We start from the raw sequence: 25,016 nt of genomic DNA on the forward strand, positions 1-25,016 counted from the left end.
GTGGAACAAAACAGCATGGAAACAAATTCGTTGTTCCGCGAGGAGATCTATCTAACTATCGAAACTACGGCTCGTATACATAGTAACATGTCCTTTGTTCTAGAATATCTCATCTAGAATCCTGACCCTATGAAAAGGGGGAATAGACGTACATACTAATGTATAAAAAAGTCTGGCTCGAGACTCAATTTAGTATAATCTTAGACACTCTAAAATTGCATTTCTTATTTAGACGCTGTTATTACCATCTTTGTTATTGGGATTTCTGCCGCTTATAACGTCTTGCTTATCCATTATTACCGCATATTTCTTTCTACTTGACGCTTAGCTAGTCTTCGACCTTTCCTTGATCTATTAGATTGTTATTGACTCTATCAAAATGTCCTACGCGTCAAAATACACCCCGAAGCCAGTCACAGACATCTTTACTCGCGATACTGATATAGATCGGCGACAATGTACCCGGACTGTTCCAATGAAGGTCCTTATACTGGGATGTGGAAGAACAGGAACTACATGTAAGTGTTTCTCAAATACTAGAACGAGCCCTCAAGAAGTAAGTTTATTGACTTTAAAACAGCTATAAAAGCCGCAATGAAAAGACTTGGATATGTCGACACCTACCACATGATGAACTGCTCTATCGAAAACCCGCCTGATGCTCTTCTATGGATGGACGCGCTACGGGCTAAATACGACGGCGTCGGCGAACCATTCACCCGTAAAGACTGGGATAAGCTCCTCGGTGGCGCACAAGCAGTATGCGACTGGCCCGCCTGTGCGTTCGCAAAGGAGCTCATCGAAGCGTACCCCGAGGCGAAGGTTATACTTACAGGACGCGACGTCGACTCGTGGCATGCATCGACAATGCGAACGGTGTACTGGCGAGTGACCGACCCCGAGCTTCGCATCTTGTCTCGCTTCAGCTGGGCCGCTAGCATGTACTATCCGATGCTGAAGAAGTTCTTCGATACGTTTTTCGAAGGGAACTTCCCGGAGAAAGGGAAGGCAATTTTCGCACGTCATTATGCCGAAGTCAAGGCTATGGTGCCCAAGGAGAAGCTCCTTGAGTATAGAGTCACCGACGGCTGGGAGCCACTATGCAAATTCCTCGGCGAAGACATACCGAGGGACTGCCCCTTTCCAAATGTCAACGACAATAAGGACTTTGTGTCGCGATCGCGCTGGAGGAATAGATGTCAGATGCTTAATGTTGCGGCGCAGGTTGTGGAGATACTGTTGATAATTGGGTTGGCGTGGTATTTGGTATTCCGCATTCAGTGGAACATGTTTTAACTTGGCTTCTTATACAACCTCCAGATTTAAGATGTAGATAGGGGCGTTATGGCGTTAATTCTTCATTCAACATATCATGGTTGCAGAGTCCAACGGACGAAGATTGGCTAGGGAGTTCCGCGATATACTTACATAGTTCCATATTTAAGAATGTCTCTTTTTATCTATCAAAATGTCTATCTTCGGTATTAGATGATATAAGTGCTAGTAGAATTCCTGCCAAGGAGTTTAAGTTCGTCCCCGTCATGGGCACTGTGTCCTACAAATTGCCACGAGATGATCTGTCGAACAAACCGCTATACCACTAAAAGGCTATTTGGTAATAGATTTTATTCTATAATGCTTTATATTTATATCGGACAGATAGTCATATATGACATGATCCTAGATGCGTGCGTTGTCATTATTGGAACTTAATAATAATGTAAAATTTCGTGAAAGAACATAGATGTTATTATATACATAAAAATTCTAATTTGGTCCAGTTGGCAATCGCCAGTACATTGTCGGCCTATTATTCCAAGCCATGATCCCCATCCGCAAACCAACAGCTATGACGAGAGCACAGCCGGCTATTAATACAAGCTGAGTTGGCAGATTTTCACCATCTATGTAACTTAATACACCAGTATGTTTTAACTATGATATGTTAGCAGCTTGAACGTGTGCGTGTGGGGGCATGAAATCTTACCTGCTCTTCCATCTGTTCTATATCACTGGGTTCGCTAACACCCAGCATATATCCATCAGCATGCACTGCGGCAGCTCTCAAATACCGGGGATACGGTTTAAATATTTCGAATTCCGTCTCGAATCCCAGACGCTCCGTTCGATTTAACTCTTTCCAATTTCCATCGGTGTCAAAGTCCTCAGACCCCTGGAGAATCCATTGAGAGACTTCAGTTGCTCCATTCCAACTAACGTAGAAGCTCAAATTCCGTCCACTATTCTTTCGAATAGCTGATGTGGGACTTGTCTTCGGCATTCCGTGCCATTCGTACTTATACACCCGGTAAGACTGGACTTCCGCCGTCCCAAACCTGCTCTCGGGCCCGAAGTGCGTGTCGCAGAGGACGTCGCCGTTGCTAGCGAACTCTGTAAATGCTGCAGAATTGCCGTAGCCGAGAAGCACGTTTCCGTTGGGAAGTGATTGGAAAGACCCCTGAGATATACCGTGGATCTTGTGTGGGTTGAAATATTGCGCAACAACAGACACAGTCATGGCCTTTTCGTCAATTTTGAGTTTTAGACCGCGGGTTGCTGCTCTGTCGCGATGGACATCGTCAACTCCGTTGTCGAAGATGGTGATTGTATCTTCACTAGACCATCGCGCGTCATGCTGGTAAGCGAAGTTCGTCGCAGCGCCATCCGAAAGGTCTTGGAACATGTTCCTCTTGCCACCAAGAATCCATATTACTTCGCCGGTGGTGCCGTTGATATATGTCAGACTGTGCATGTAGCGACTTGAAGTGAGGTAATTTCCCCTCGAGTCTTTGTCGATACTGTTCATATGGAAGAAGTCGTACGCGCGGTCGCCCTCTCCGTCACCACCGATCTCTCTGTAACTGTCGGTCAAGTTCCAATGGTCTATCGCCTGCCATTGAAATACGGCCAACCCTGTCTCAAGATCGATTTCTTGAATCACACAATCCCACACTGGTCCGATATGAGCCTTTCCAACTTCGGTAAGATCTCGTTGGACCACATTGTATACTGTAATTAGGGCAGTTCCGGCTTCAGTGATTCGGAAGTCGTGTAAATCTGCATCGAGCCCATAGGCCGCCCTTACTTCTCTAAATAAGGAATATGTTTTATCCAACTAGTTCCTGTCAGTAAGGGCGGTGTATAAAGGAACTCGATTAAGGTAGTGTGTATCATACCATTATGATAGTGCCAGCACCATGTCCGCCGACTGCATCGTTTCCAGCCCAGAAGGTCAAATACTTCTCCCCCTTGTATTCTTGCACCATTAAGTTATACAGCTGTTGTCCATTCCACCCAGATGTCCATATTAAATCACCGTTGCTGTCGAGAATAGTCGCTTGAGGTTCACGAGTAGCACCACCTCGGGGAGTTAGAAGAGTGTACAGCGACGAGTCGCATGCTTCGCTTGATTGTAATACATCGAGCTTAGGTACTTCTAGTTGAGTGGCAGACTTGAACACTGTTAACGGATGCGGCCCGTAGGCATTGCGTTCATAGCCAAAATCATACGAACCATCAGAAGGCCTCGATGGTATCCCGTTGACAGCGCAAATAAGAGCAAGAAAGGAAGTCCACGATGACAGCATCATGGTGTTGAGCTACCGGGTATTCAACGTCGGTATCAAATTCATAGTATCAAAAGAATGTGAGAAGTATGTAAGGTAACGGATACCCTGGGAATATCCCACATAATGAACATACATCCCTTAAACTTATCACGAATAGCAACTCCTGCTGCGGCCCAGACTACGTATCATACAAGTACGTATACTAGCCGATCCCACTTAGATCTAGCTCGGCTACGCTCAAGGACATTCTAAGGGATGCTCTAAGCATATTTCGTAAGTGTCATAAATTGTGTTTCGAAAGACTGCTGACGAAAAATAACATGAGCCTCGGGCTGGGTTGGCTAATACTACATACGTATTCGTGAGTGGTAGTCTCCACTGTGCGATCCAGCATTACGTTGACACGCGGCCCGTAAGATCAATTTCCACTCTAGGCGCGGGCTCCACGCCCCCCTTTTTTGCCCTACGAATCCCGGCACGTCCAACGCTCCATAAGGGTTTGTATTGTAATCCTGGACTGACAGGTTAACCGCGATTGCTATTTTAAACAAGATACTGTTACGTAGACTTAGAGTAGTTACTACATATCTGGCGATGATGCAGACGACTTCGTAAGTAGTAAAAATAACTGGTAGCGGCGCTTATTTTGTCACTTCATTTCGTTTCAACCGATAGTTCAAAACATTCTAGTATTTGCGCTTATGTTGAATATAATAACTATGAAGACGTCTAAATATCTCTCTAGTTTCCTATAGACGTCCATCTTCTATTCCCTTTTAATTATTTTTATATTTATCCTCTTCAGCTTCATTCTACGTTCATATTTATATTCTCAGTTCAACTTCATCATTCCAAGTCACGATGCAACATGCCACAATGGCATCGATGGTATCGGCATTCGCTAAGAGTGATGGCAAATACAGAACTTCAGACGAGATGCCTGCCTTAGTTAAGGTTAATGATAAGTATTCTCGGGATAACATAGAGTCACAATATTCCAAGACGGAATCGAATGACACATCCTGGATGTCCCTCCCTCGCAAAGACCAACTGGCAATCCTCTTTCTATGTCGCCTAGTCGATTTCCTACAAGTGGCGTCTCTACAGGCTTACGTCTTCTTTCAACTCAAAGCCATTGATAATACCCTCTCCGACTCCGAGATATCGAATCAGTCAGGCATACTCCAAGGTGCTTTCACTGGAGCACAGGTTTTCACTGCGTTTCTCTGGGGTAGAGTTGCGGATGCTAGCTGGTGTGGACGAAAGAATGTTCTCCTCATTGGACTCTTCGGAACAGCAATTTCGTGTCTAGGTTACGGATTTGCAACTAGTTTTTCCTGGGCTGTGTTTTGGCGCGCCGCTGGCGGTGGCATCAATGGTACCGTGGGAATAACGTGAGTAAAATGGGACCCAAATATCGAACAGCAGTAAATGATTTACTAATTGATTACTATGTAGACGAACTATGATCGCAGAGATCACAGTTGAGAGAAAATACCAGTCCCGAGCCTTTTTGCTACTCCCTATTAGCTTTAGTGCAGCAAATATATTAGGACCCCGTAAGTTACTACTTTAAGTCTTAGTATTATCAATGTATCGTGTTCTAATGTTACTTCTAGTGATGGGAGGTCTATTAGCGGATCCCGCAACATCACTTCCATGCCTTTTTGAAGAGGGTGCTATCTGGAGCTTTGGCTGGATTCAGAAGTATCCTTATGCTCTACCAAGCGTCCTTAATGCCGCCACCTTAGCAATCACAGGTTTAATAGTATTCTTTGCTCTCGAAGAGGTAAGTTGTTCCGTATATCTTACTGTTAACTTCAGTTGACAGACGGTATAGACTTCACGCGAAAGGAAAGGAAAAAGAGACATTGGCCTACATATGGGTTCCCGTCTAAAGAGCATTTTGTTCCTCAAGTCTCCCGCAGAGAGCGGCTATCTTAAACTCCAGCCATGGAATCCACGAGACAACCCAGCTGAGTATAGTGAAGATAGCGAGGAGCCGTCCGTGTACGAGAAACAGGAGCCTAGGGGAAACGGACGAACACTACCTTTCAGTCGCGTATGGACACGAAATGTCATTTTTACATTGATAACGGAAGCATTCTACGACTTTCAGCTCGGCGCATTCACTAACATATGGACGCTTTTCCTTTCCTCGCCCCGCTCATCGCTAAATGAGACTGCATCTCAATCCTTACCATGGATATTCACAGGTGGCCTCGGTATGCCCGCTTCGACAGTTGGCGTTGCGACGTCTATCCTAGGAATCCTAGGCATGATCCTTCAGATTTTCTTCTACCCCCCTGTCCACGCACGCTTGGGCACCTTACGCGGCTTCCAGTGGTTTTTACCATTATTTCCTATCGCATACTTTCTCACACCCTATCTCGCCATCATACCGTCATCTTCCGAGCCACCAGAGCCTGCCTCAGGTCCTGCAATATGGATATACATGACTTTCATCCAACTCATCCAAGTTACTGCACGTACAATCACGTTACCAGCTAGCATCATACTGCTAAACAACTGCAGTCCCCATCCAAGCGTATTGGGTCTCATTCACGGCCTTGGACAAAGTGTTTCAGCGAGCTTCCGGACAATTGGACCCATTGTAGGCGGATGGTGGTATGGGTCGGGTCTAGAAATGGGGATGGTAGGTTGGAGTTGGTGGGCTGTTGCATTTGTCTCGGCTTTAGGCTGCGCATCTGCGATGCTCGTCTACGAAGGAACTGGCCACGAGATCTTGCTTGAAGGCGAAAAGGACGAGGTCCATTCGGGGTAGCAGTAGCTTCTTATACACAAACGTATTCCAATTCAAATTCCCTTACAAATATGTATTCACATATTGGACTTATGTTTCCTTCTATCTACAAACCAAACAATTGCCTAGTGTTACTTACCAGTGGTAAATTTGTCTTTGTATCCAGAGCTCTACCCTGGGCTGCTCTATCCGCCCTGGGCCCCAAGTCCTTTGAGAATTTCTTTCCCAATCAGGATATGACCCATGATCGGATTGGAGCGCCTATGTCGAAGACCAGGTTCTCCGCATGCATTGTGTTTATATACCGAATTTAAGGTGGTGGAGTCAGGAACACCAACGCCAAACCAGGTTTATCGTAACATCAAGCTAGATGTTGTTTATGTAATTGCTCTAATTTTCCCGTCCATTAAACAACCAATGCTAAATTCCGGGGTCTTCGCATAGGCGAGGTCGTGTATATATTAGTTCCTACGGCTATATTGTGCAGGAAGGTCACTCTAAACCCTGAAGTAGTAAACGAGCACATATCGATCGCTATCATGCGTACTGTTTTCACCGTACTCGTAGCGGCCTTGGCCAGTGCTGTAGTTGCGAGTCCTGCGGTACCACGGCAAGCTTCTAACTACGTCGGTTACCTTATCTCGACCTTCTCTGATGTTAATCCAAAGATCCAATTCCATCTCTCAAACGGAAACAGCGCATCAAGCTTCAAGTTCTTGAATAAGGGGAATGCTGTGCTAGCTTCAACAGTGGGGTCGAAAGCTGTCCGAGATATTTTCCTCGCCACAAATTCTGCCAGGTCTGAGTATTATTTACTTGCCACCGGTAAGACTTTCAAGGTATTAATGTCTTAATATTTATTCTACTAACATAATTCGCAGACCTCGATGTTGAAGCTTCGGGGTTTTCATGGGACAAAGCTACCAGGCAAGGGAGCCGTGGGATTGTCGTTTGGAAGTCGTCCAACCTAGTTGATTGGTCAGAATCGTCACTTCGAACGTATATATTATCCTTTCTACATAGAGGCAGGAATATTATAATAACGCGTTTACTTTAGGGTTGAAAAGGATACTGCAGGCATGGTTTGGGCGCCCTCGGCAGTATGGGACGACGAAACTTCCCAGTACTACCTATTCTGGGCTTCACGACACTACTCCTCTTCGGATACGAATCATACAGGAACAGCTACACTTGATAAAATCCGGTACGCAACTACGAAAGACTTCAGCACCTTTAGTGAGCCAGGCGACTACCTGGCCCCCGCGGATACCCCCTTGATAGACCAAGAATTCCAATACCTTGGAACGCCAGGAGCCTTCGCCAGATTCTACAAGAATGAGACGACCAGTTCGATCTCCCAAGACATTACCTCCGATGGCCTTTTCGGCACTTGGACCCATGTAGGCGACCATATCACAGGAGACTCTCAACGTGAAGGCCCGGCATCGTTCGCCGACAATGTGACGCCAGGTCTCTACCATCTGCTACTTGATGACTACACCCAATATATTCCGTACGAAACCTCGGACATCAAGTCTGCGGGAAGCTGGAAAAGGTCGAACACGTCTGGGTTTCCTACAGGCTTGAAACATGGTTCCGTAACGCCGTTAACGCAGAAGGAATATGATGCTGTAGCAGCGGCATATCCGGCGTAGGACAGCCATTGCGGTATGGATGCTAGGAAATTTTCAAATATAAAGCGTTTACTTGTTACCCAAGCAAGCAACATGCTCTTAGTCTTTTCACCATTAAATATCTGTTTTCATAAGGCGGTATGCGGCAAGCAGACGACTTGTCCACTGGGTCGAGACGCATGTTAGTTAAGATATGACCCAGGCATAGAAGTTGGAGAATGTACGTGTTTGTCGTGTTTGTCGCGTTTATCGAAGACGCTGGGCTTAGTGATTGAAAAGATACATAGGTACATAAGAGTGGGACTAGAATTGAAAGTCGAGCTTAATGCGGGGTTAAAAATAAGAGGTACCTAGGTACTTACTATGTAAGCAGCAGATGTTAAAGATCTAAACAGAACGTAAAATTGAACTAAAATCAACTCTTCTCTTATTAAAGATATATTCTAGTTACTATATTGAAAATTATCTATTGGCAGCGCTGTATCTAATCTTCAAAATGGCTTCTTCCACAGACGAGCTTCGAACAGTCATGGAATCCACGTTGACGAGATTCCTCGAAAATACCACAGTCGCGGTTCGGAATAAAGACGCTTCTCTGTTCTCCGCGCTGCTATCACCAGAATGCTTGCGGTATCTAAAACCTACCACCTTCGTCAAAGCCTACCCCTTCATCAAGGCAGTAGAGACGAACGCGGAGTACGAAGCACGAATGATACCGGAGATCGCGGCTATGGAGGAGTCGAGGGTCAAGATCATAGAGATTGTTATCGACCCCGTCAAGCGCCAGGGCAGCGCACACGTCGAGCACTGGACCAAAATTGTCGGCCGCGAACCAATCGCCTTGGAGATCTGCTGGTATGTCGACTTTACGGAAGACGGCAAGAAGATATCACGAATAGTCGAGTTCATCGATACAGCCGCATCCTCGAAAATTATTGAGGCTATTTTGAATGGAATCAAGCAACGTCATGGTGCTTCTTGAATATAGTTAACTAGTCTAAAAATAGTTTCAATTAACTACCTAAGGTACATTTACCTTAGGTAGGTTACATCAATTCAACAGGTGTGTTTCGTACGCGCATCAGCAATCTTCCGATGGACGGACTTTGCCCCGACGGTAAAGTGCAAAGCCCCATTTCAATCCTCCGATTCCAAAGATGCCGTCCGAATTTGTGGACCGCCGATTGAAAACCGAGTTTTTGTGGCTGGTCTACGCCGAACCGGCTGGATTGATGCTTGCTCGCCGCTATTCAGCCGCGGCGCAGGTATGCATGATGAAACGGCTGGAGGATTCATTTTCCAGGCATTATTTACCATGATAGGTGTCCTTGAACATATGACCTGCTCTGCAGTGCTATTTGTATAAATATGGCGGTGATCTCGTCGAGGTTTTTACTCATCATGTCAGCCAAGCTAACATACACCACCAAATCTCCTAATAAGTCAATTATCAGATTATATATACCTAGCTTCCGTTTATAAGTCTTTATATATTCGACTCGAGTACATATATTTTTTATTTCCGCCCACACATTAACTTATCAATCTATCGGCCTCGTTAGAAATAATGACAACCATCCGTAAAGTTGTTATTGCCGAGTTTGGTGATGTGGACGTTGTCAAAGTGGTTGATGACGTTTGCCCACCCCCACCACCAGGCCATGTCCAAATAGCGGTTGAATACGCAGCCTTTACTGGCGCTGATGTCAACATGCGAAAGGGCATATATCCTTTTCAAAAGAGCCCACCTTTCACTCCTGGGTATAGTTTAGTCGGGACCGTCCGCGCCAATGGCGAAGGCTGCACAGCATTCCAGCCCGGCGATGTTGTAACGGTCTTATCCAAGTACGACGCCGAAGCCCAGCTTGTCAATCAACCTGAAAAATATTGCGTTAAAGTACCAGATGGCGTCGACCATCAGCAAGCAACGGTGCTGCCGTGCGACTGGAATACGGCGTACGGCATGGTTATGGATTCAGCAAAGGTTTCGGAGGGTCAAAGAGTCTTCATCCACGGCATCAGCGGGTCCGTTGGTACGGCTCTCATGACTCTTTGCACCTTAAAGGGGGCCGAAGTATACGGCACGGCTAGCCAGCGCAATCACGATGAAATCCGCGCACACGGCGCCACGCCGTTCGTATACACGGATAAGAAGTGGATAGACAAGATGAAGGAAATTGGGGGCGCGCACGCCGTCTTCGACCCACTCGGCTTCGAGAGCTTTGACGAAAGCTTCTCCATACTAACGCCGGACGGCATACTTGTCGCCTACGGAAACAACGGGAGAACGCTCGGTGGACATAATAGGAACCCAACGTGCCACATCGTCAAAATGATCGCGCGCGGTCTGAATCCGCTGAACGGCAAACGCACTACCTTCTACGGAATCTCCCGTCAATCGTCCACGTATAAACCCCATCTCACGGCCTTGCTGAACATGGTGAGGGACGGGACCATCAAGGTCCCAATCAGGAAATTTTGGGACTTGGAGGATATTCAGAGCGCGCATCGAGAATGGGGTGCCGGGAGCGGGATAGGGTCTCTGCTGATTAGGATTCCTCAAAAGTGAAGCTCATTGGCGAGCTACTTAACTTTGACATTCCCTTTTGTTTAGAGGTTTATTCGCGAAGAACACAATAGCGCATTAGGCGTTTAACGGAAGCGAGTTGAGTACATGGTTAGATCGGAATTTTGATGTAAAGGGTTAGGTATGATATATGTAGAAGGTATATATTTACTTCATAGTGACGAATGATAATTTCTAGGTACTTGTGCTGTCTACGTAAACTCGACGACCGCACCCTAAAGGGTGCTGCGCTTTAATTAAGGATTGGCCCTGTAATTCGGGATTGATCCGAAGTACTTCCGAATGGGAGGGCTTCCCATATATTCTAAAAGTATTTTCAAACATCCATCCATTTTCATAATATTTCGTGATATTATGAAAATATTGTTTCCTTTTCAGGATTTAATGAAGGTGGGAATAGCCTCTTATTCGCCCTTATCCTTGTACGCTATCCCCAATTACAGGGCTAATCCTTAATTAAAGCGCAGCACCCGAAGGGGGCGGTTGTCGAGTATATGCGTAGACAGCACAAGTACATTAGGTACTCTGACGACCAACTTATTAACCGCGCACGTTAGTTATAATAGGCGAGTGGATGCATTTATAAGCGCCGCGCCGGAGCTAGATGGCCCCGATGCTTGCTCCGTCTGTCCGTTCTTGTTACTCGGGCCGAAGAAGGAACTAGAATATGGAGGTAATAGGACTTATCACGGAAATAGGCGGGTCTCGCGACTATAACAATATCGGAGACATGAACATTTGGAGTTGGGATCTTTCCGAAAGAATATTGCGCCTTAAACTTTTTTGATTAAGATCATACCTGATTGGATGCTATACCTAAGACAAGAAGTGCTTAGTTACGAATAAATACTACGGCGTCTCGGAGTTCCGAAGGTCCAAGCCCCCAATCCCGCGGATAGCTCCACTTACAGAAAGCCCATAACGTAAATGTTCTTTGCTTTAGGTACACAATGTATTAAAAACAAACCTGAATGATCAAGAAATTATTATCGGAACGATAATGTTCGCTGGTAGACCCCGAGTGATTAGAAATACTCGATGTAACATGTACTTAGAGATGTAGGGGCGGATGACTCCGAGAGACGCAACAGACGTACAATACATAAACTCCGTCATGGCACACATCAGTATAAGTCTTGCTCAACTATAAACTTTCTTTCCGTCCATACACCAAAATGATAAAGCCTACATTCGCCAACCCGACAATCCCTCAGGGTTCTACCGTTCTCGTTACCGGCGCCAATGGTTTAATTGCTTCTCATGCCGTTGATAGACTCCTAGAAGCGGGTTATAATGTCCGGGGCACCGTTCGCAACCCCTCAAAGTGCACGTGGATGGTACCGTTATTCGCATCACGCCATCCATCAAGTCAATTAGAAATCGTGCAGGTCTCGGACTTCGGTGCACCCGGGGCGTGGAATGACGCTGTCAAAGGAGTCGCTGCCGTTGTAGCCGTGGCTGGTGGTGTAGGCCTAATAGTTCCAGATATCGACAAGTCACTTGAAGAAGAGATACCGTGGAATGAAGCGCTCCTGCAGGCGGCAAAGAATGAACCTACAGTCAAGGCATTTATCTATACGAGTAGTTCGTGGGCGTCGTGGACCCCGGATCAAACCAAGAAGATCAAATTGACGGAATGGACCTGGAATGATGATGCCGTGAGAATAGTCAGGAGCGACGCTACTCCCGAGGAGAAAGGAATCCGGCCGTACATGGCATTCAAAACTCTACTCGAGCAGTGGATTTGGGATTGGGTCAAAAGAGAGAACCCCTCTTTCACCTTCAACACGATTCTCCCCCAAACGGTCATCGGCGAATGCCTAGACCCCGAGCACCAAGGCATCATAAGCACATGCGGCATGGTGAAGGATCTCTACGAGGGCAAAAACCTAGACGTTCTAAAAATGCTCCCGCCCCAATGGGTTTCCGACACACGCGACACCGGCTTGCTCTACGTAGCGGCCCTGATCACCCCAGGCGTAGACAGGGAGAGGCTTTATCCGTGGAGCGACCGGTATAGCTGGCCTAGGATTGCCCAGATCCTGAAGAAGCTGTATCCGCAGAAGGATATCCCGGTCTTGGAGGATGACGGGTGGGATCAGACGGAAGTGCCGAATAAGAGGGCTGAGGAATTGCTGCGAGGCTTGGGTCAGGATGGATGGACTAGTCTTGAGGACAGTGTGAAGGCTTGTGCGAAGGGCTTCGTGAAGGATTGATCATGGATTGATATAGCTACAGCAGGATTTTAATTAAGTAACTGAGAATATGATATTCAACCACATAAACATGTCCCTAGGGTTAAAAGGGACGGTTTCGTTAAGCCAGACGAGAATATATGGCAAAGAAGATGAATTATTTTCGTTAACTAGTCCAGCCTATACTTAGATACTACCTATGGACCCCCTTTCCACCTACACGGCCTCCAACACTATCTCCGCCCCCTTAAGTCCCTCCGCCTCCGCACGAACAGTAATATCCCCAGAGCCCCCAGACTCCGAACGAACAACAGCAAGGGCAAGCCCGCTAAAGGCGTCGCGCGTCAAGCTCGGGAACGCGGTGAAGTCGGCGGGGTTACCATTGTCGGTTGACAGGATCTCGGCAGGGCCAGAAATAGAGAACGTGATGGCGTTGCTAGCCTCAGGCACAGTCGTGCCGCTCTCGTCGGCAACAGCAACGGTGATAAACGACAGGTCGTGGCCATCCCCGCGAATAGTCGTACGGTCCGCCGTGATATTTAGCTTCGCGGGCTCGGTAGCCGTCTTCACCGTGTCATCGGCCCATTTAGCACCGTCTTTATATGCGACGACGTGGAGCTCGCCCGGCGCATAGGTGACGTTATCCCATCGGAAGCGGTAGTTCGACGGCTCCCTTTGGAGTCTACCGGCGGACTTTCCGTTGACGAATAGTTCGGCCGAGTCGGCGCCTGAGAAAACGTGGACTGGAGTTACTTCGCCGACGCGGCTGGGCCAGGTCCAGTGAGGTAGGATGTGCGCCATAGGGCTGGTTATATGTTAGTCGCTACTCGATCAAGGAGGGTATATTACATAGAGGACTTATTATGTGTTTGCCAGCTTGTTGTGATAAGCGGCAACACATGAATCTTTTAGGGGATATTGAGGAGCTTGCTTTACGTACTACCAATCGATTAGTTCATGTATCACAGGGAAAAAAATCATACCTAACGAACACCAAGGCCAAGCAGAAATATTATGTACTTACCAAATCAGGGCGCCAACGGGCTTGATATAGGTAGAAACGGTCCTTCTTAAACCCGGCAAGATCAATAATCCCGTAGTAAGAACTACGGGCCTCAGTGTCAAAAGGCGATGGCTCGCCCAGATAGTCCCACCCAGTCCACACGAACTCGCCCGCAACATAGGGGAACCTATCCTGCATCCCAAACACCTTGTCCGGCGACGAACCCCAGGAGACAGCGTAGAGCTCGTACGCGCTAACAAATAGCGTCGTAGGGTCCGAACCCGAGCCGTTGCCGACGGTCGTGCTATTAGCGCTCGTCACCGGGAATACGTAGGTCCCGCGCGAGCTGACGCCCGACGAGCTCTCGGTACTCCAAAGGGCCTTTCCGGGGTACGTAGAGTGGTAGCTCGGGTACGCCGAGTCGAACGATGTGCCGCGGCCCTCGCCCTGGTAGTTCATGCCGGGGATATCGACGGCGTCGGAGAACTCGCTGCCAGCCTTGGCGTTGTTGATGCCGGCGCTGATTTGTCGCGTCGGGTCCTCTTCCTCCATGATGCTGTGCAGTTCGCGGGCTATTACGCCGCCGGAAGGGGTCGATTGCTCGACGATTTCGTTGCCGAAGCTCCAGGCTATGATGGAGGGGTCTAAGATAAAATAGGTAATCGTCAGCCAAGTTGTCGTGACCTCTTTACATAAGTAAGATAAAAGCTTTTGGATTGAAAAGTGCTTCTAGGCGGTACTTACGGTTGCGGTCACGTCGGATGAAGGTGCGGATATCCGGCTCGTGCCACTCCTCGAAATATACGTGATAGTCATCCTCGATCTTTTCCTGCTTCCAGACGTCGAAGATTTCGTCCAGGACCAAAAAGCCGTACGTATCCGTCAAGTCAAGCAGCTCAGGGGCAGGTGGGTTGTGAGACATCCGAAGCGCATTGCAGCCCATCTCCTGTAGTAGATCCAGCTGACGCTCGGCTGCTCTGAGGTGGAACCCGGCGCCGATCGAGCCGTGGTCGTGGTGGTTGTTGGTGCCTTGGATGTAAACCCTCTTGCCGTTTACATGAATTCCCGTGTTAGCGTCATAGGTAATAGATCGGATACCAAAGCGCGTCTCGTAGGTGTCGATAACGGTACCATTAGAAAGAAGCTTCGTAACGGCGACGTATAGGTTAGGTTCTTGATCCGGCTTAGGTCCCCAGAGTCGCGGATTGTCTACCGTCACCGAAGCATTCACGGACTTTTTGCTGCTAGCTGCTACGTTTGCAGTTGACTGTGGGAAGGATGCGATCACGTCTGCTCCAGCTTTCCCTGTTTCCGCGTCAAGGACGTAGATGTCGGTCTTCACCTCTACCTGGCGACTGGAATTTCCCTTATTTTCAATCTCAACAGTCAGGTCGACATCGGCCGATTCTGAAGTCACGACTGGTGTCGTAATATACGTGCCGTATTGGCCAATATGCGTCTGGTCAACCTTTACAAGCCAAATATTGCGGTAGAGGCCAGCGCCAGGGTACCAGCGTGAGAAGTTCAAAGGGTTATCGATTCGGATCGCCAGCAGGTTCTCCCCAGCTCTTACGTACGGGGTGAGGTCCAAGCGGAAAGAATTGTACCCGTAAGGCCATCCACCAATAATTTGACCGTTAATCCACACTGCGGAATTGGACATGGCGCCGTCGATATCCAGGAAGATAGACTTGGTGGCGTCGTTTGGTGATATTGTCAGGTTGCGACGATACCATCCTACGCCGTTGATAGGCAAAGCACCCATGCTGTTCGGAATTCCCGGGGCATGGAAAGGACCTTTGATGGCCCAGTCGTGCGGAACATTGACAGTCTCCCACTCGCTATCATCGAATGACGCTTGCACATATTTGACGTCGCCGCCCGGAGCGGTTTTCTCAGGACGTTCATGCTTGGCACCGTTGACGATGAAGTCGTTGCCGGAAGGGAGAATCCATTCCTTCAGTGTGTCATATGACAGTGAATCCGGATTTGACTCAAAACGAGAAAAGCGCCAGTCATCGTTAACGCTAACACGCTCACGGCCTCCTGAGGCAGGTTGATACTCGTTAAGAAGTCTCCTAACGACACCTGCTTCGGTAGCCGGAGGATATCCTAGCAGCAGGAGTCCCGATAGGAGCAACCCGCAAGCATTGTACATCGTTCGCGCAAGTGGCGCCATGTTGCAATATGCGTGGACGATAAAACCAATTGACCTACCTTCGACTTTTAGTTATAGAGTAGGAGCTTGCTCCGCACAGAGAAACCGGGACTCCATTCTCGGTGAGAAACTAGACCGCAACAGCTACGGCGCCGAGGAACCCAAGAAATGGACCTTGAAAGAATCCTAGTCTAGGTAGCATCCGTAGAGAGCCGAATTTGGATACCAATTCCTCGGGGCCCGGGTTATTTCTAGTCGAATAGCCGGAAAGCAAGCTACGAGAGGACGGATTTCTTTTTGCTTAAACGTCTCCATTTAGCCTACCATTGGTGGGAATATCACGTTAAATGTTACGATTATAACAGGGATTAGATCATATGAGGTAATCTCCACATTAGCTAGGGAGATAGCAGCATGCGTGTGAATGGTTAACTAAGCGGCGGGAGGACCATAGTGGTTGATATTAAGAAAATAGATATGATTTTATTATAAGGAGAATTGATGATTGCTATTAATAGAAGGATTGGTTGCATCCAAACTACGACTCTCTAAGTTGAAGAGACAAACAAAGGTTCGAGTCACCTTGATTGAAAATTAGGTATTATATCTAGTAGAACAAGACGAAGACATTAATAGTCACGTTTAACAACCAAATGCTCACTTCCTATGATAAAGCGGTTCTTTTACAGCTCTTTCTTCTATACTATGAATCTTACTGTGATACGGCATGGGTAACTAAATATTGTAGGAAATAATAGGCAAGATTCTCCGGTTCATGCTTCAGTGCCAAAGTAGATACTACCTAAGTATTTGGATAATTAAACAAAGACTTTGTACTAGCAAGAAGTAAATGCTATTAATTAAGTATAATGATTGCTTTGTTACAGAACAAGTCTATTGTATTGTAAAGGATAAGTAGGACACTAGGTAGGACAAGGCCGTATAAACCTGTGGGCGTCCATAATTCATAACTGCAAGTGACGCGAGTTGAATTTACGTTGCTTAATCAAGTTATAGGGTTCTCATTAATTTATTGACAAATTCGAACAGCTGATAACTATGTATCCTTGGGGCAACGCTCGCGGAGGTACTCCCTGGGGAGGAGTCGGGAGTTGGGAAACCCAGAAGAGTCCGGAAGAAGAAGAGAGCGAAAGAACTCTTAACGCAATCAGGGACGCGTTTAAAAACGATGATCGTTTTACGTGCGAAAGACCACTCGGAGATATTCATAACGGCGCAGCGATGATTATCAAGGAAGAGTATACCGTGGAAGGACAACCAAGAGTACGAAGATTTGTTGTTAAAGCTGGAATCACCGGCGCCCATCATAGCGTGAGAAAGGAGACGCGGTACTTAAATGTAAGTCTATTAAACTCAAATAACTAATCCTTGCATAATGCTCTTTACTAATTTTATCGTAGAGTCTAGCCCTCGCAGAGCACATACCTCGTATTATCTCATTCCAAGACCATCCACTTATGAACCTTGGGGTTCCCCTTTTCGTCTCTGAGTATATGGAGCACGGGACTTTAAACCGATTCCAGGAGAGATTAAGAAGAGCAGACCAAATCTTACCGAATCGTATTCTATGGTCTATATTCCTCTGCTGTAAGGTTGACCCCGAATTGTTGTCAGCATAAGCTAACCGGTGTATAGTAATACGTGCATGTATAGGAATGGCCTGGCCTCCACCCGGTCCAGATGTAGGGCCAGAGCAAACTAGATCAGGCGATCCGACGACACTCGCACATAACGATATGCATGACGAAAACCGTGAGTTGCCCTTCATTGTATTTGGTTTTATTAAGCTCATAGCTAATTTTTTTTTTCATAGTTGTCTTTGGAGACCTAGACTCGAGCGACCATTCCCTCGTGCCGGTATTGAAACTAATCGACTTTGGTGAGTCGGTTGAGTTACCTGCAGGGGCTGATGAATCCCGTTTAAACGAGAACAATGTTAACCAGCACGATAGGGTACTGAATTTAGAAGCATAGTAAGTATATGAAACGATTGTAGTCATCGTGGATCATCATTACTAATATAATCTACAGTCGACTAGACAGATATAGCAGGCGTAATCGGGGCACAGACAAGAACATATTAGACGTAGGAGTTGTAAGTCACCCTCCCTGCCCTCATACCAATCGCGTCGTTGAAACTAACTATACAAAACGATAGAATATGAGCCAAATAATTGCTCAACGTGGGGAAGTTTTCCCTAACGGAGCTCGTGCATTAATCCGGGACCCCAACGTCCATCCCAGCCTGGATCCAGACCTTCGGTTGCTAGTCCAAAGGTGTGTTGCTGTTGACCCTCTCAATAGACCAACGTTGGATGAGCTGATGGAATTGATTAACAACTCCTACTTTAACAGGCCCGCAAGTCACTATGGCGCCGCTGGGGAGGGGGATGGGCTCGAATCCGACGAAACTATAAGGAAAATTGTTTCCACGTACATTTTGAGCGGGGATACATCGTGAGTTAGATCAGGATGGTGCTATTATTCACCAGGTAAGATCTTAAACGGGATAAACCAGCCCAGACTTGGTCAGACTGATTTTACAACGTAGGGTTAGCTCATGTCTCTCTAAGTGTTCATTAAAACGTAGTCAAGTTTTAGTAATTCAAAACTAAACTATCGGTAGGTACCTATACACAAACGTAGTTCCTTTGTTTCTAACATCTCGATCAAGTAAACCATAGTCTTGAAAGCCATAGTAAAAGCTATCTAGAATTCAATCAGCACTCGGGAACCAAGAGTCCTTATACGGCAACATACTTGCCCATTTCCTGGTCATACCTAACAACTACCTTCCGTTGATAAGCCTCATAAGCCTTTTCTAAGCAATCATAACCCGCGAATGGCCGTAACTTGAAGCTTATGTAAGGAAAATAAAGCGCATCATGAGCATGACAGCAATTGTCGTAACGAAGGTAAAGTACCGTTCTTTGTCACCGTATTCAAATCCTATAAGCCAGGAATACAAAACGTAAGATACTATAGATGCAGCGCCGGATATTAATCCCTCTCGCAACGGCGCAGAATTCGACAGCTGTGGGAAAACGTAGTGATTTAGAATCAACCACTGGATAACTTGGAGAAGGAAATATGTTATGCGAGAGGAGACCTGGAGGCGAAAGCGGAGGTCTTCAGTTGATAATTTACTCATCGCGGTTGAGTTAAATTAAGAATTTGAAATGTAATATCTACTAGGTAAAAACTGCTGGACAAGCTGGATGTCTGTCCGTTTTATAACACGTCTTAGGAGTAAGATTGTCATATTTGTGGTACGAAACACGGATCAGCTTACCTCTTACACGATAAGTGAGACAGCCACCGAAGTATTCCTACCTACTTACCTAGGTACTCAACCACGTAGGCTTTCGAAATTTACCTCCGTGATGGGTTTCAATAATCCTGAGAAGTAATTGAGTAACCTACCAGTAATCTTTATAAGAATTTGTTCAACCATGGTTTCTTTCGCCTCTGCTCGTTCAATCCTGAAGATTGTGGCTCACTACGATTGCGTACATAATACCGATAATGGTTTGGTACATACACGTACCTATGTACCTAATTGATCTTTCGCGTATCAATCGCAACAAGAGTGTCTGCCTCTACTAACCATTTGATGCAGTAAAAAATGTTGACAGAAGTAATAATATTTAAAAGATAATTCAACAGCCTGAACCAAACAAGACCGTCTTTCAAATATTAGGTACCCAAGGCAATGGGCCAGTATATTAGGCGGTTGAGGTCAGCGGCTTCGACAAACCAAGATGTGACGTCACTCGGATTCATGCAGCAACATGACGTCAACGTGTGGAAATGTATCGAGAATAAAATACAATAAATAAAGCATGGATCAGAGCATGAGCACAATTTAACTACTTCCACGCTACGGACATCTCTACTAGAAAGATAAGGCTGATCCTTCGAAGCTATTATTACATCTACAAATATATTGCCTAAAGGATAAACAGTTTAATACTATTAGCACAATGGCTTCCAACGGAAACCCAACCAACGACCTCCAGAGAGAGGCGCAAATCCAGTCATCAGGAGCTGGAAAGAGCACCATTACCACCGACGGCTCTGTAGTCACCTCCTCCGATCCTACCACCAACCCGTCCGCAAGTGTCGGCCAGAAGCTCAAAGGCGACGCAAGCGGCGCCGTCAACGGAAGCATCGGAAGCATGCAAGCTGCCACAGGCTCACTTCTAAGGAACAAGGGGATGGAAGAGAAAGGCATGACTAAGATGCAAGAAGAAGACGAGCGGTTAGGCGCGAAGCGAGGCGTCATGCCGGTCGGCTCGGGACAGAGACATACTAAAGGGGATGTTTGAAGTTGTACCTACCGTGTTTTAGATACGATGGTTCGGATGGCTGTGTAAATTGTACGAATATAGACGATGTGGATGGTTCATAGGAGGATTAAGCCAAATCCTTTTCGGGGTTCTATATTTTATCAGCTTGCTGTTATGAAGGAAATGTTATCAGGAACCTATAGACGCAGGAATTTATTACCACTGTCAGAGAATAGCTCATGAATTATGAGAATTTAAATATTTGTTTTATAGTAGCGCATTATTTTCTTACATAACAGTCATGGTTGGTTGGTCTAGTTAGCCTCATAAACTTAGCTCACTCACTGTATTACGTAATCAGCTGAACCTCCATGTAAGGCGATCTCTTAATCGTGCGTAGTAGATCTCGAACTTGGATATCTAGCAGCTTACATTACTGGCTATATTTCTATTATAAGTGTTACTAGTGCCTCGAAGACTTATAATAGATTTCTCACTCATTTAATATGACACTGTTATTTGCAGTTTATGGGTGTCAGGGGCAGGTATAATAGGTTAAGGGTAGTTTCAGGAGCAGATCTACCATAATAAGGGACGTAAAGATTGTTACATTAAAAGGAAATATCGTAGTATACCCACGGTCTTTTGCTAAACCTTTGGGTATTCAAATGTCAAGGTCTCAGTAGGAGTTAAAATGTTATTTGGCTCACCGACTAACTTTATGACCCAGGCCTCGAGCTAGAATAAACATTACAACATGCTAAAGGGACTTGACATTCTGGGTTCCTAAAAGCACCCATCATTGATTGACGATGTCTTTTGATTTTAGCCTCGTGTGCATGTGATAAATGGATGGGGGACGACTTTTTATTCAGTTGGCGCGAAGAGGGAAACGAGAAAAAAGAAAAGGAGGGGGGGGGATTAAAACAAATATATCAAAATTCAGTCCAAAAAGAATTGCGGGGGGCTGGATTCGAACCAGCAGTATTCCGGAAAAGATAGTAAGTACATAAGTCAAAAAATCAGTGCTACAGATATCAAAGAGGAGTTGGCTCAATGGTCAGGACCAACAGTCAGTACGTATGGACCACCATACATGCTTGAAAAGAAGAGGGGTTCGAATCCCCATGATGGAAGAAGTTTCTGATGGTTTTCAGGTTGTATTCACACTTTTCGACACTTTCCTGCGAGAACTTGAAGGGTATAAGGTACGGCCCTTATCGCTTCCATGTGTGAATACAATTTGGGAATCTGAAGAACATCCTCCCATCATCAGGGCGGTGGGATGACCAAAATTTTTTATACTTTTTATTGTAGTATATACTATACCTAAGGTACTTTAGGTAGGTACCTAGGTAGCCTAGGTGGGACATGGCAAAATGATACTGTCATGACAACTTGTCACTCCAGTCACTCACTGACCTAGCAACCGGTCAACCCCTTCATCCCGTTTTTTCTTATGATTATGTAATTGAGCTTGCATGCAGTGCTCTTTCCCTACGTACGTACCTGCCTACATCTAATCTAAGATACTTAGGTACGGATAGTTGGAAAGTGGTTTCCTGAAACTTAATTTGACCTGAGGTAGTAACAATAAACGACTTAAATTATAGTTTAAAGATTCTTACCTATCTAAACAAGGACCTACTCAAAAAACAACTTACCTTAGGTACCTACCTACATTACAACCTACCTAAACACAACCTACCTAAACTACAGCCTGCCTAAACTACAGCCTGTCTAGGCAACATTACTAAATATACCTATCTAGATACTTTAACAAATCAACTTTCAATATGGCCGTACCAAGCAGAAAGAGAAAAGCGCCTCAGATCTCCTTGATAGAGACCAAGGAAGATGCTTTCCCCTTGAACCAAAACACCATTACAAAATCCGGATCCCAAGAGTCTTTTACTTTTGCCAGCTATGAGATATAGCCGTCTGACCCGAACGAAAATCATCCAGAATTTGGGAATCGTATAAGGCAAGAGGACACCGAATCGCAAACTCATTTAGGAGGAAAGCGTATCGAACGAACTGACACCGAAGCGGAAACTGAATCTAGAGTTTGGACCCAGCCGACCCAGTGTACCTTCACTTCGACTAGTCATCTTCCTTCCCCTACTATTAAGGATGCTTCCTCGTTAACTTCCACGCACAACAAAGCTTCTTTACCGTTACGGAATGCCCCACGAAGTTCTTCTCAAACCCGAAGTACCTACCATATTAACCCATGTCCCAGGTTCAAATATTCTCATTCTTCCTGGTAGGTAATTTATCAGTATTTACCCCCCCACCATTCTTTCTTATAAAAAAAAAGAAAAGAAAAAAAAAAACACTACAACTAATAGCACATATAGGCCATCTGCCTAAGAGTACAAAGTTGCCTCCAAACCACCGTGAAACCGAAGCCTAGGATAAGGAAGACTTCCACGAGGTCGCCGTCGAGTAAGCGGGTTCGCCTCCAGGAAACCCCGATTACTATAATATGGACCGACTATACCTTGCATTTGATTGGCTATTCCGAGCAGCTCTGGAAACTGAAAAATTAAAACCCATCAAATCAGCAGCCTTCGTTACCGACGTCGATACGATGTGGGGTCTCTTTTCCACTTTGAAAGGTGTAGGTACCTCTTATAGTAACCTCAACCGCAAACAGAAACAAGCTAAAGGAATATGCCTAACAATTCACGTAGTAGACGGTACCATATTCATGAAGATAGCCAACAGCCATCATATCGACGGCAATAACTACTACGAGGCTGCAACGCGCCATCTAAACAAAAATGGTCGCCAATGGTGTTGGAGTCCACGTGTTGATGTTAAAAGTAACAAACCGAATGAACTCAACACTTTCAAGCGTATCATGACCTACGAATTTAGTGGTTTAACTATGGTGATTGAGGATTCATATCAAACACTCACGACTCCCCATAGCTGTGGGGGGATATCTAAGCAGGATCTGAAAGTTCAGGACGATTAGAATTAGGAAACTGCCCATCCTAACGAAGATCCTGTCAAAAATGGACCACCATACGATGTTTATCATCAAAAAGCGACCGTCAGCCACGGAGGAATGATAGTCTTTGCAAGCAAAACATCCACTGTGCCGTACCTGGAGGACCCCGAATTGGAAGTAGTGTGTTTAGTTTGGACATGCCGACAACACCGGGTACAACTACAATCCTGCGAGAAAGCGATCGTGGTGTTGACAGACCACGGGGCCACCAGAGGAATTGTCAAACAAATGCTGGTGGGGCTGCGATGGTGTCGTCAGAGCAAGACTTCATACCGAACGACTCGATTGACCTACAATCCTCAATTGGAAATCATGGGGCTGTCCGCTCAGATGTACAGCAAATCGTGAGCGGATTCGATGCCGACTCGGTACATCTAGACAGCGCGATGCTCCAAGCCCCGGGACAAACATACCACCCAGGTAACGATATGGGTACGCAATCACCTAATGGGCATATACAGCTCGAACTCCTCGAACTGCTCGAGATTGGCAGCCAGCAAATCCCACGACCCGAAGCCTTTGAACGGGCTCAACGAGAAGTGGCATCTCAAAGGTCACAATAGTCCTTACGCGCCGCAGGTGCCCAAAGTCGAGGCACGGGCGCGATCAGCACGTCGACACCTACTAACGCTAGCGAGAGAGGCTATCGAGGCTGGGAAAGACGATGCGTATATCGTCGTTATAACACACGGCGAGTTCGCGCATTGGCTCACAGACGATTTCTAAGGCGTGACCGAGGAGCAACTCGGGCTGGCGCAGCACGGAGTTCCGGTCGTACCAGATCCAGAATATCCTTGCGCCTGACCATGTCGACCCGGTGTTGATCGAGCACTACTTATCGTCGGATCCGCCAACCACAGACCAGAAATGACGCCCAAAGGAATATTCCATGCAATCAAAGCCCTTGGACTTGTGTGGCTAATACAAGAACCGCACGCTGGTTCTGGTTCTGTTGTTGATCGCCGTTTTCTTGTGCCAACGCGCCACGACGTCCTCGGCGTTGAGTTGGAACCGGGGTAGAGCCTCTGCTAGCGGCTTCACCTTCGTTGAACCATTAGTAGCCCGATTGGGAGCCATTTGGAGAAAAGGTGTCGTAACTCACGGGGCACTCTAAGGAGAAACCTGCGCAGAAGTCGAGACTCGATATTTGGGCAGAGCAGACAGAAATTCAAACGACACTCAAGCTTCTCCACCGCCTCTTACGGCATATAAAGCAGATGCAGAGCCGGGGCGCCTACACATTTGCCTTGAGGCAACTACGTAAGTATGATACAGTACTAAGTGTTGAGACGAATAGCAGTCTTTCCGCCCATTTGGTGGTTGATCTAATATCGTCAAAGGTTCGACATGATCTTAGCTAGGTACGGGACGACGACGAAACAAAAGGTATCGAAGCGGAAGTTGTCGATGAGACGAATGAGGGGGGCGAGGAGATACCTAGAGAACCAGAAAGAAAGCGATGACGAGAACGGTGACGATGACCATGGGGCGACGGTTAAAATAACTGATATCAATTACTATTAGTCCCCCTTAAACACAGAAGATCTATTACCTACCTCAATCCCGCGGTAAAGCACTATAAACCAACAGAATTCAATGCCCCCTATACACCCCAACTGTAGATAAAGCTACTTGCTTCCTATCCTGGTATTCGGATTTATTCAACAATAGTAATGGGGACTTAGACCGTAATACTTTATAGCGATCTCTAGACAACACGGATCATGGATGGTGATAGGTGATAGAGACATCGAAGAAAAAATACCAATATTGAAAA

General features: G+C 46.3%; 12 protein-coding genes across 12 annotated transcripts; 9 read left to right on the top strand and 3 right to left on the bottom strand.

The window, feature by feature from the left end:
• Nucleotides 1-379: 379 nt before the first annotated feature.
• F5Y00DRAFT_260245 (P-loop containing nucleoside triphosphate hydrolase protein) lies at nucleotides 380-1,333 on the top strand (the record flags this gene model as incomplete). Its single annotated transcript, XM_048010988.1, has 3 exons — nucleotides 380-518; nucleotides 581-1,250; nucleotides 1,321-1,333. The coding sequence occupies 3 exons, from the start codon at nucleotides 380-382 to the stop codon at nucleotides 1,331-1,333; spliced, it is 822 nt and encodes a 273-aa protein (XP_047866724.1).
• A 434-nt stretch (nucleotides 1,334-1,767) lies between these two features.
• On the bottom strand, nucleotides 1,768-3,590 carry F5Y00DRAFT_252114 (ASST-domain-containing protein; the record flags this gene model as incomplete). The annotated part of the gene is made up of 3 exons (XM_048009900.1): nucleotides 1,768-1,935; nucleotides 1,988-3,115; nucleotides 3,177-3,590. 3 exons carry the CDS (start codon nucleotides 3,588-3,590, stop codon nucleotides 1,768-1,770), a joined length of 1,710 nt encoding a protein of 569 aa, XP_047866725.1.
• A 915-nt stretch (nucleotides 3,591-4,505) lies between these two features.
• On the top strand, nucleotides 4,506-6,354 carry F5Y00DRAFT_252115 (MFS general substrate transporter; the record flags this gene model as incomplete). Its single annotated transcript, XM_048009901.1, has 4 exons — nucleotides 4,506-4,963; nucleotides 5,028-5,128; nucleotides 5,189-5,358; nucleotides 5,410-6,354. 4 exons carry the CDS (start codon nucleotides 4,506-4,508, stop codon nucleotides 6,352-6,354), a joined length of 1,674 nt encoding a protein of 557 aa, XP_047866726.1.
• A 518-nt stretch (nucleotides 6,355-6,872) lies between these two features.
• F5Y00DRAFT_268197 (glycoside hydrolase family 43 protein) lies at nucleotides 6,873-7,988 on the top strand (the record flags this gene model as incomplete). The annotated part of the gene is made up of 3 exons (XM_048012206.1): nucleotides 6,873-7,158; nucleotides 7,215-7,332; nucleotides 7,391-7,988. The coding sequence occupies 3 exons, from the start codon at nucleotides 6,873-6,875 to the stop codon at nucleotides 7,986-7,988; spliced, it is 1,002 nt and encodes a 333-aa protein (XP_047866727.1).
• A 377-nt stretch (nucleotides 7,989-8,365) lies between these two features.
• Nucleotides 8,366-9,027, top strand: F5Y00DRAFT_29163 (uncharacterized protein). The gene has a single exon (XM_048013443.1). The coding sequence runs from the start codon at nucleotides 8,464-8,466 to the stop codon at nucleotides 8,947-8,949; it is 486 nt and encodes a 161-aa protein (XP_047866728.1). The 5' UTR covers nucleotides 8,366-8,463; the 3' UTR covers nucleotides 8,950-9,027.
• Nucleotides 9,028-9,409: 382 nt separating this feature from the next.
• F5Y00DRAFT_29165 (GroES-like protein) lies at nucleotides 9,410-10,686 on the top strand. The gene has a single exon (XM_048013444.1). It carries the CDS (start codon nucleotides 9,535-9,537, stop codon nucleotides 10,534-10,536), a length of 1,002 nt encoding a protein of 333 aa, XP_047866729.1. The 5' UTR covers nucleotides 9,410-9,534; the 3' UTR covers nucleotides 10,537-10,686.
• Nucleotides 10,687-11,546: 860 nt separating this feature from the next.
• F5Y00DRAFT_29198 (NAD(P)-binding protein) lies at nucleotides 11,547-12,887 on the top strand. The gene has a single exon (XM_048013445.1). It carries the CDS (start codon nucleotides 11,730-11,732, stop codon nucleotides 12,768-12,770), a length of 1,041 nt encoding a protein of 346 aa, XP_047866730.1. The 5' UTR covers nucleotides 11,547-11,729; the 3' UTR covers nucleotides 12,771-12,887.
• On the bottom strand, nucleotides 12,860-15,931 carry F5Y00DRAFT_268198 (glycoside hydrolase family 2 protein; the record flags this gene model as incomplete). Its single annotated transcript, XM_048012207.1, has 4 exons — nucleotides 12,860-13,554; nucleotides 13,599-13,654; nucleotides 13,774-14,396; nucleotides 14,497-15,931. 4 exons carry the CDS (start codon nucleotides 15,929-15,931, stop codon nucleotides 12,966-12,968), a joined length of 2,703 nt encoding a protein of 900 aa, XP_047866731.1. The 3' UTR covers nucleotides 12,860-12,965.
• Nucleotides 15,932-16,969: 1,038 nt separating this feature from the next.
• On the top strand, nucleotides 16,970-18,392 carry F5Y00DRAFT_260254 (uncharacterized protein; the record flags this gene model as incomplete). The annotated part of the gene is made up of 6 exons (XM_048010989.1): nucleotides 16,970-17,269; nucleotides 17,332-17,518; nucleotides 17,567-17,683; nucleotides 17,745-17,904; nucleotides 17,963-18,026; nucleotides 18,090-18,392. 6 exons carry the CDS (start codon nucleotides 16,970-16,972, stop codon nucleotides 18,390-18,392), a joined length of 1,131 nt encoding a protein of 376 aa, XP_047866732.1.
• Nucleotides 18,393-18,694: 302 nt separating this feature from the next.
• Nucleotides 18,695-19,097, bottom strand: F5Y00DRAFT_232090 (uncharacterized protein). The gene has a single exon (XM_048007119.1). It carries the CDS (start codon nucleotides 19,080-19,082, stop codon nucleotides 18,792-18,794), a length of 291 nt encoding a protein of 96 aa, XP_047866733.1. The 5' UTR covers nucleotides 19,083-19,097; the 3' UTR covers nucleotides 18,695-18,791.
• An 817-nt stretch (nucleotides 19,098-19,914) lies between these two features.
• Nucleotides 19,915-20,259, top strand: F5Y00DRAFT_260255 (uncharacterized protein; the record flags this gene model as incomplete). The annotated part of the gene is made up of 1 exon (XM_048010990.1): nucleotides 19,915-20,259. The coding sequence occupies one exon, from the start codon at nucleotides 19,915-19,917 to the stop codon at nucleotides 20,257-20,259; it is 345 nt and encodes a 114-aa protein (XP_047866734.1).
• Nucleotides 20,260-23,094: 2,835 nt separating this feature from the next.
• F5Y00DRAFT_268200 (uncharacterized protein) lies at nucleotides 23,095-23,965 on the top strand (the record flags this gene model as incomplete). The annotated part of the gene is made up of 2 exons (XM_048012208.1): nucleotides 23,095-23,671; nucleotides 23,733-23,965. Exons 1-2 carry the CDS (start codon nucleotides 23,377-23,379, stop codon nucleotides 23,963-23,965), a joined length of 528 nt encoding a protein of 175 aa, XP_047866735.1. The 5' UTR covers nucleotides 23,095-23,376.
• Nucleotides 23,966-25,016: the final 1,051 nt, after the last annotated feature.

This window comes from Daldinia vernicosa, assembly GCF_022497035.1.
Source record: "Daldinia vernicosa strain CBS 139.73 unplaced genomic scaffold F5Y00scaffold_13, whole genome shotgun sequence".
Classification (NCBI taxonomy): domain Eukaryota; kingdom Fungi; phylum Ascomycota; class Sordariomycetes; order Xylariales; family Hypoxylaceae; genus Daldinia; species Daldinia vernicosa.

Bases quoted from the DNA above. Each gene is read 5' to 3' on its own strand.
- F5Y00DRAFT_29163 (XM_048013443.1), top strand. From the start codon at position 8,464: ATGGCTTCTTCCACAGACGAGCTTCGAACAGTCATGGAATCCACGTTG.
- F5Y00DRAFT_29165 (XM_048013444.1), top strand. From the start codon at position 9,535: ATGACAACCATCCGTAAAGTTGTTATTGCCGAGTTTGGTGATGTGGAC.
- F5Y00DRAFT_29198 (XM_048013445.1), top strand. From the start codon at position 11,730: ATGATAAAGCCTACATTCGCCAACCCGACAATCCCTCAGGGTTCTACC.
- F5Y00DRAFT_232090 (XM_048007119.1), bottom strand. From the start codon at position 19,082: ATGAGTAAATTATCAACTGAAGACCTCCGCTTTCGCCTCCAGGTCTCC.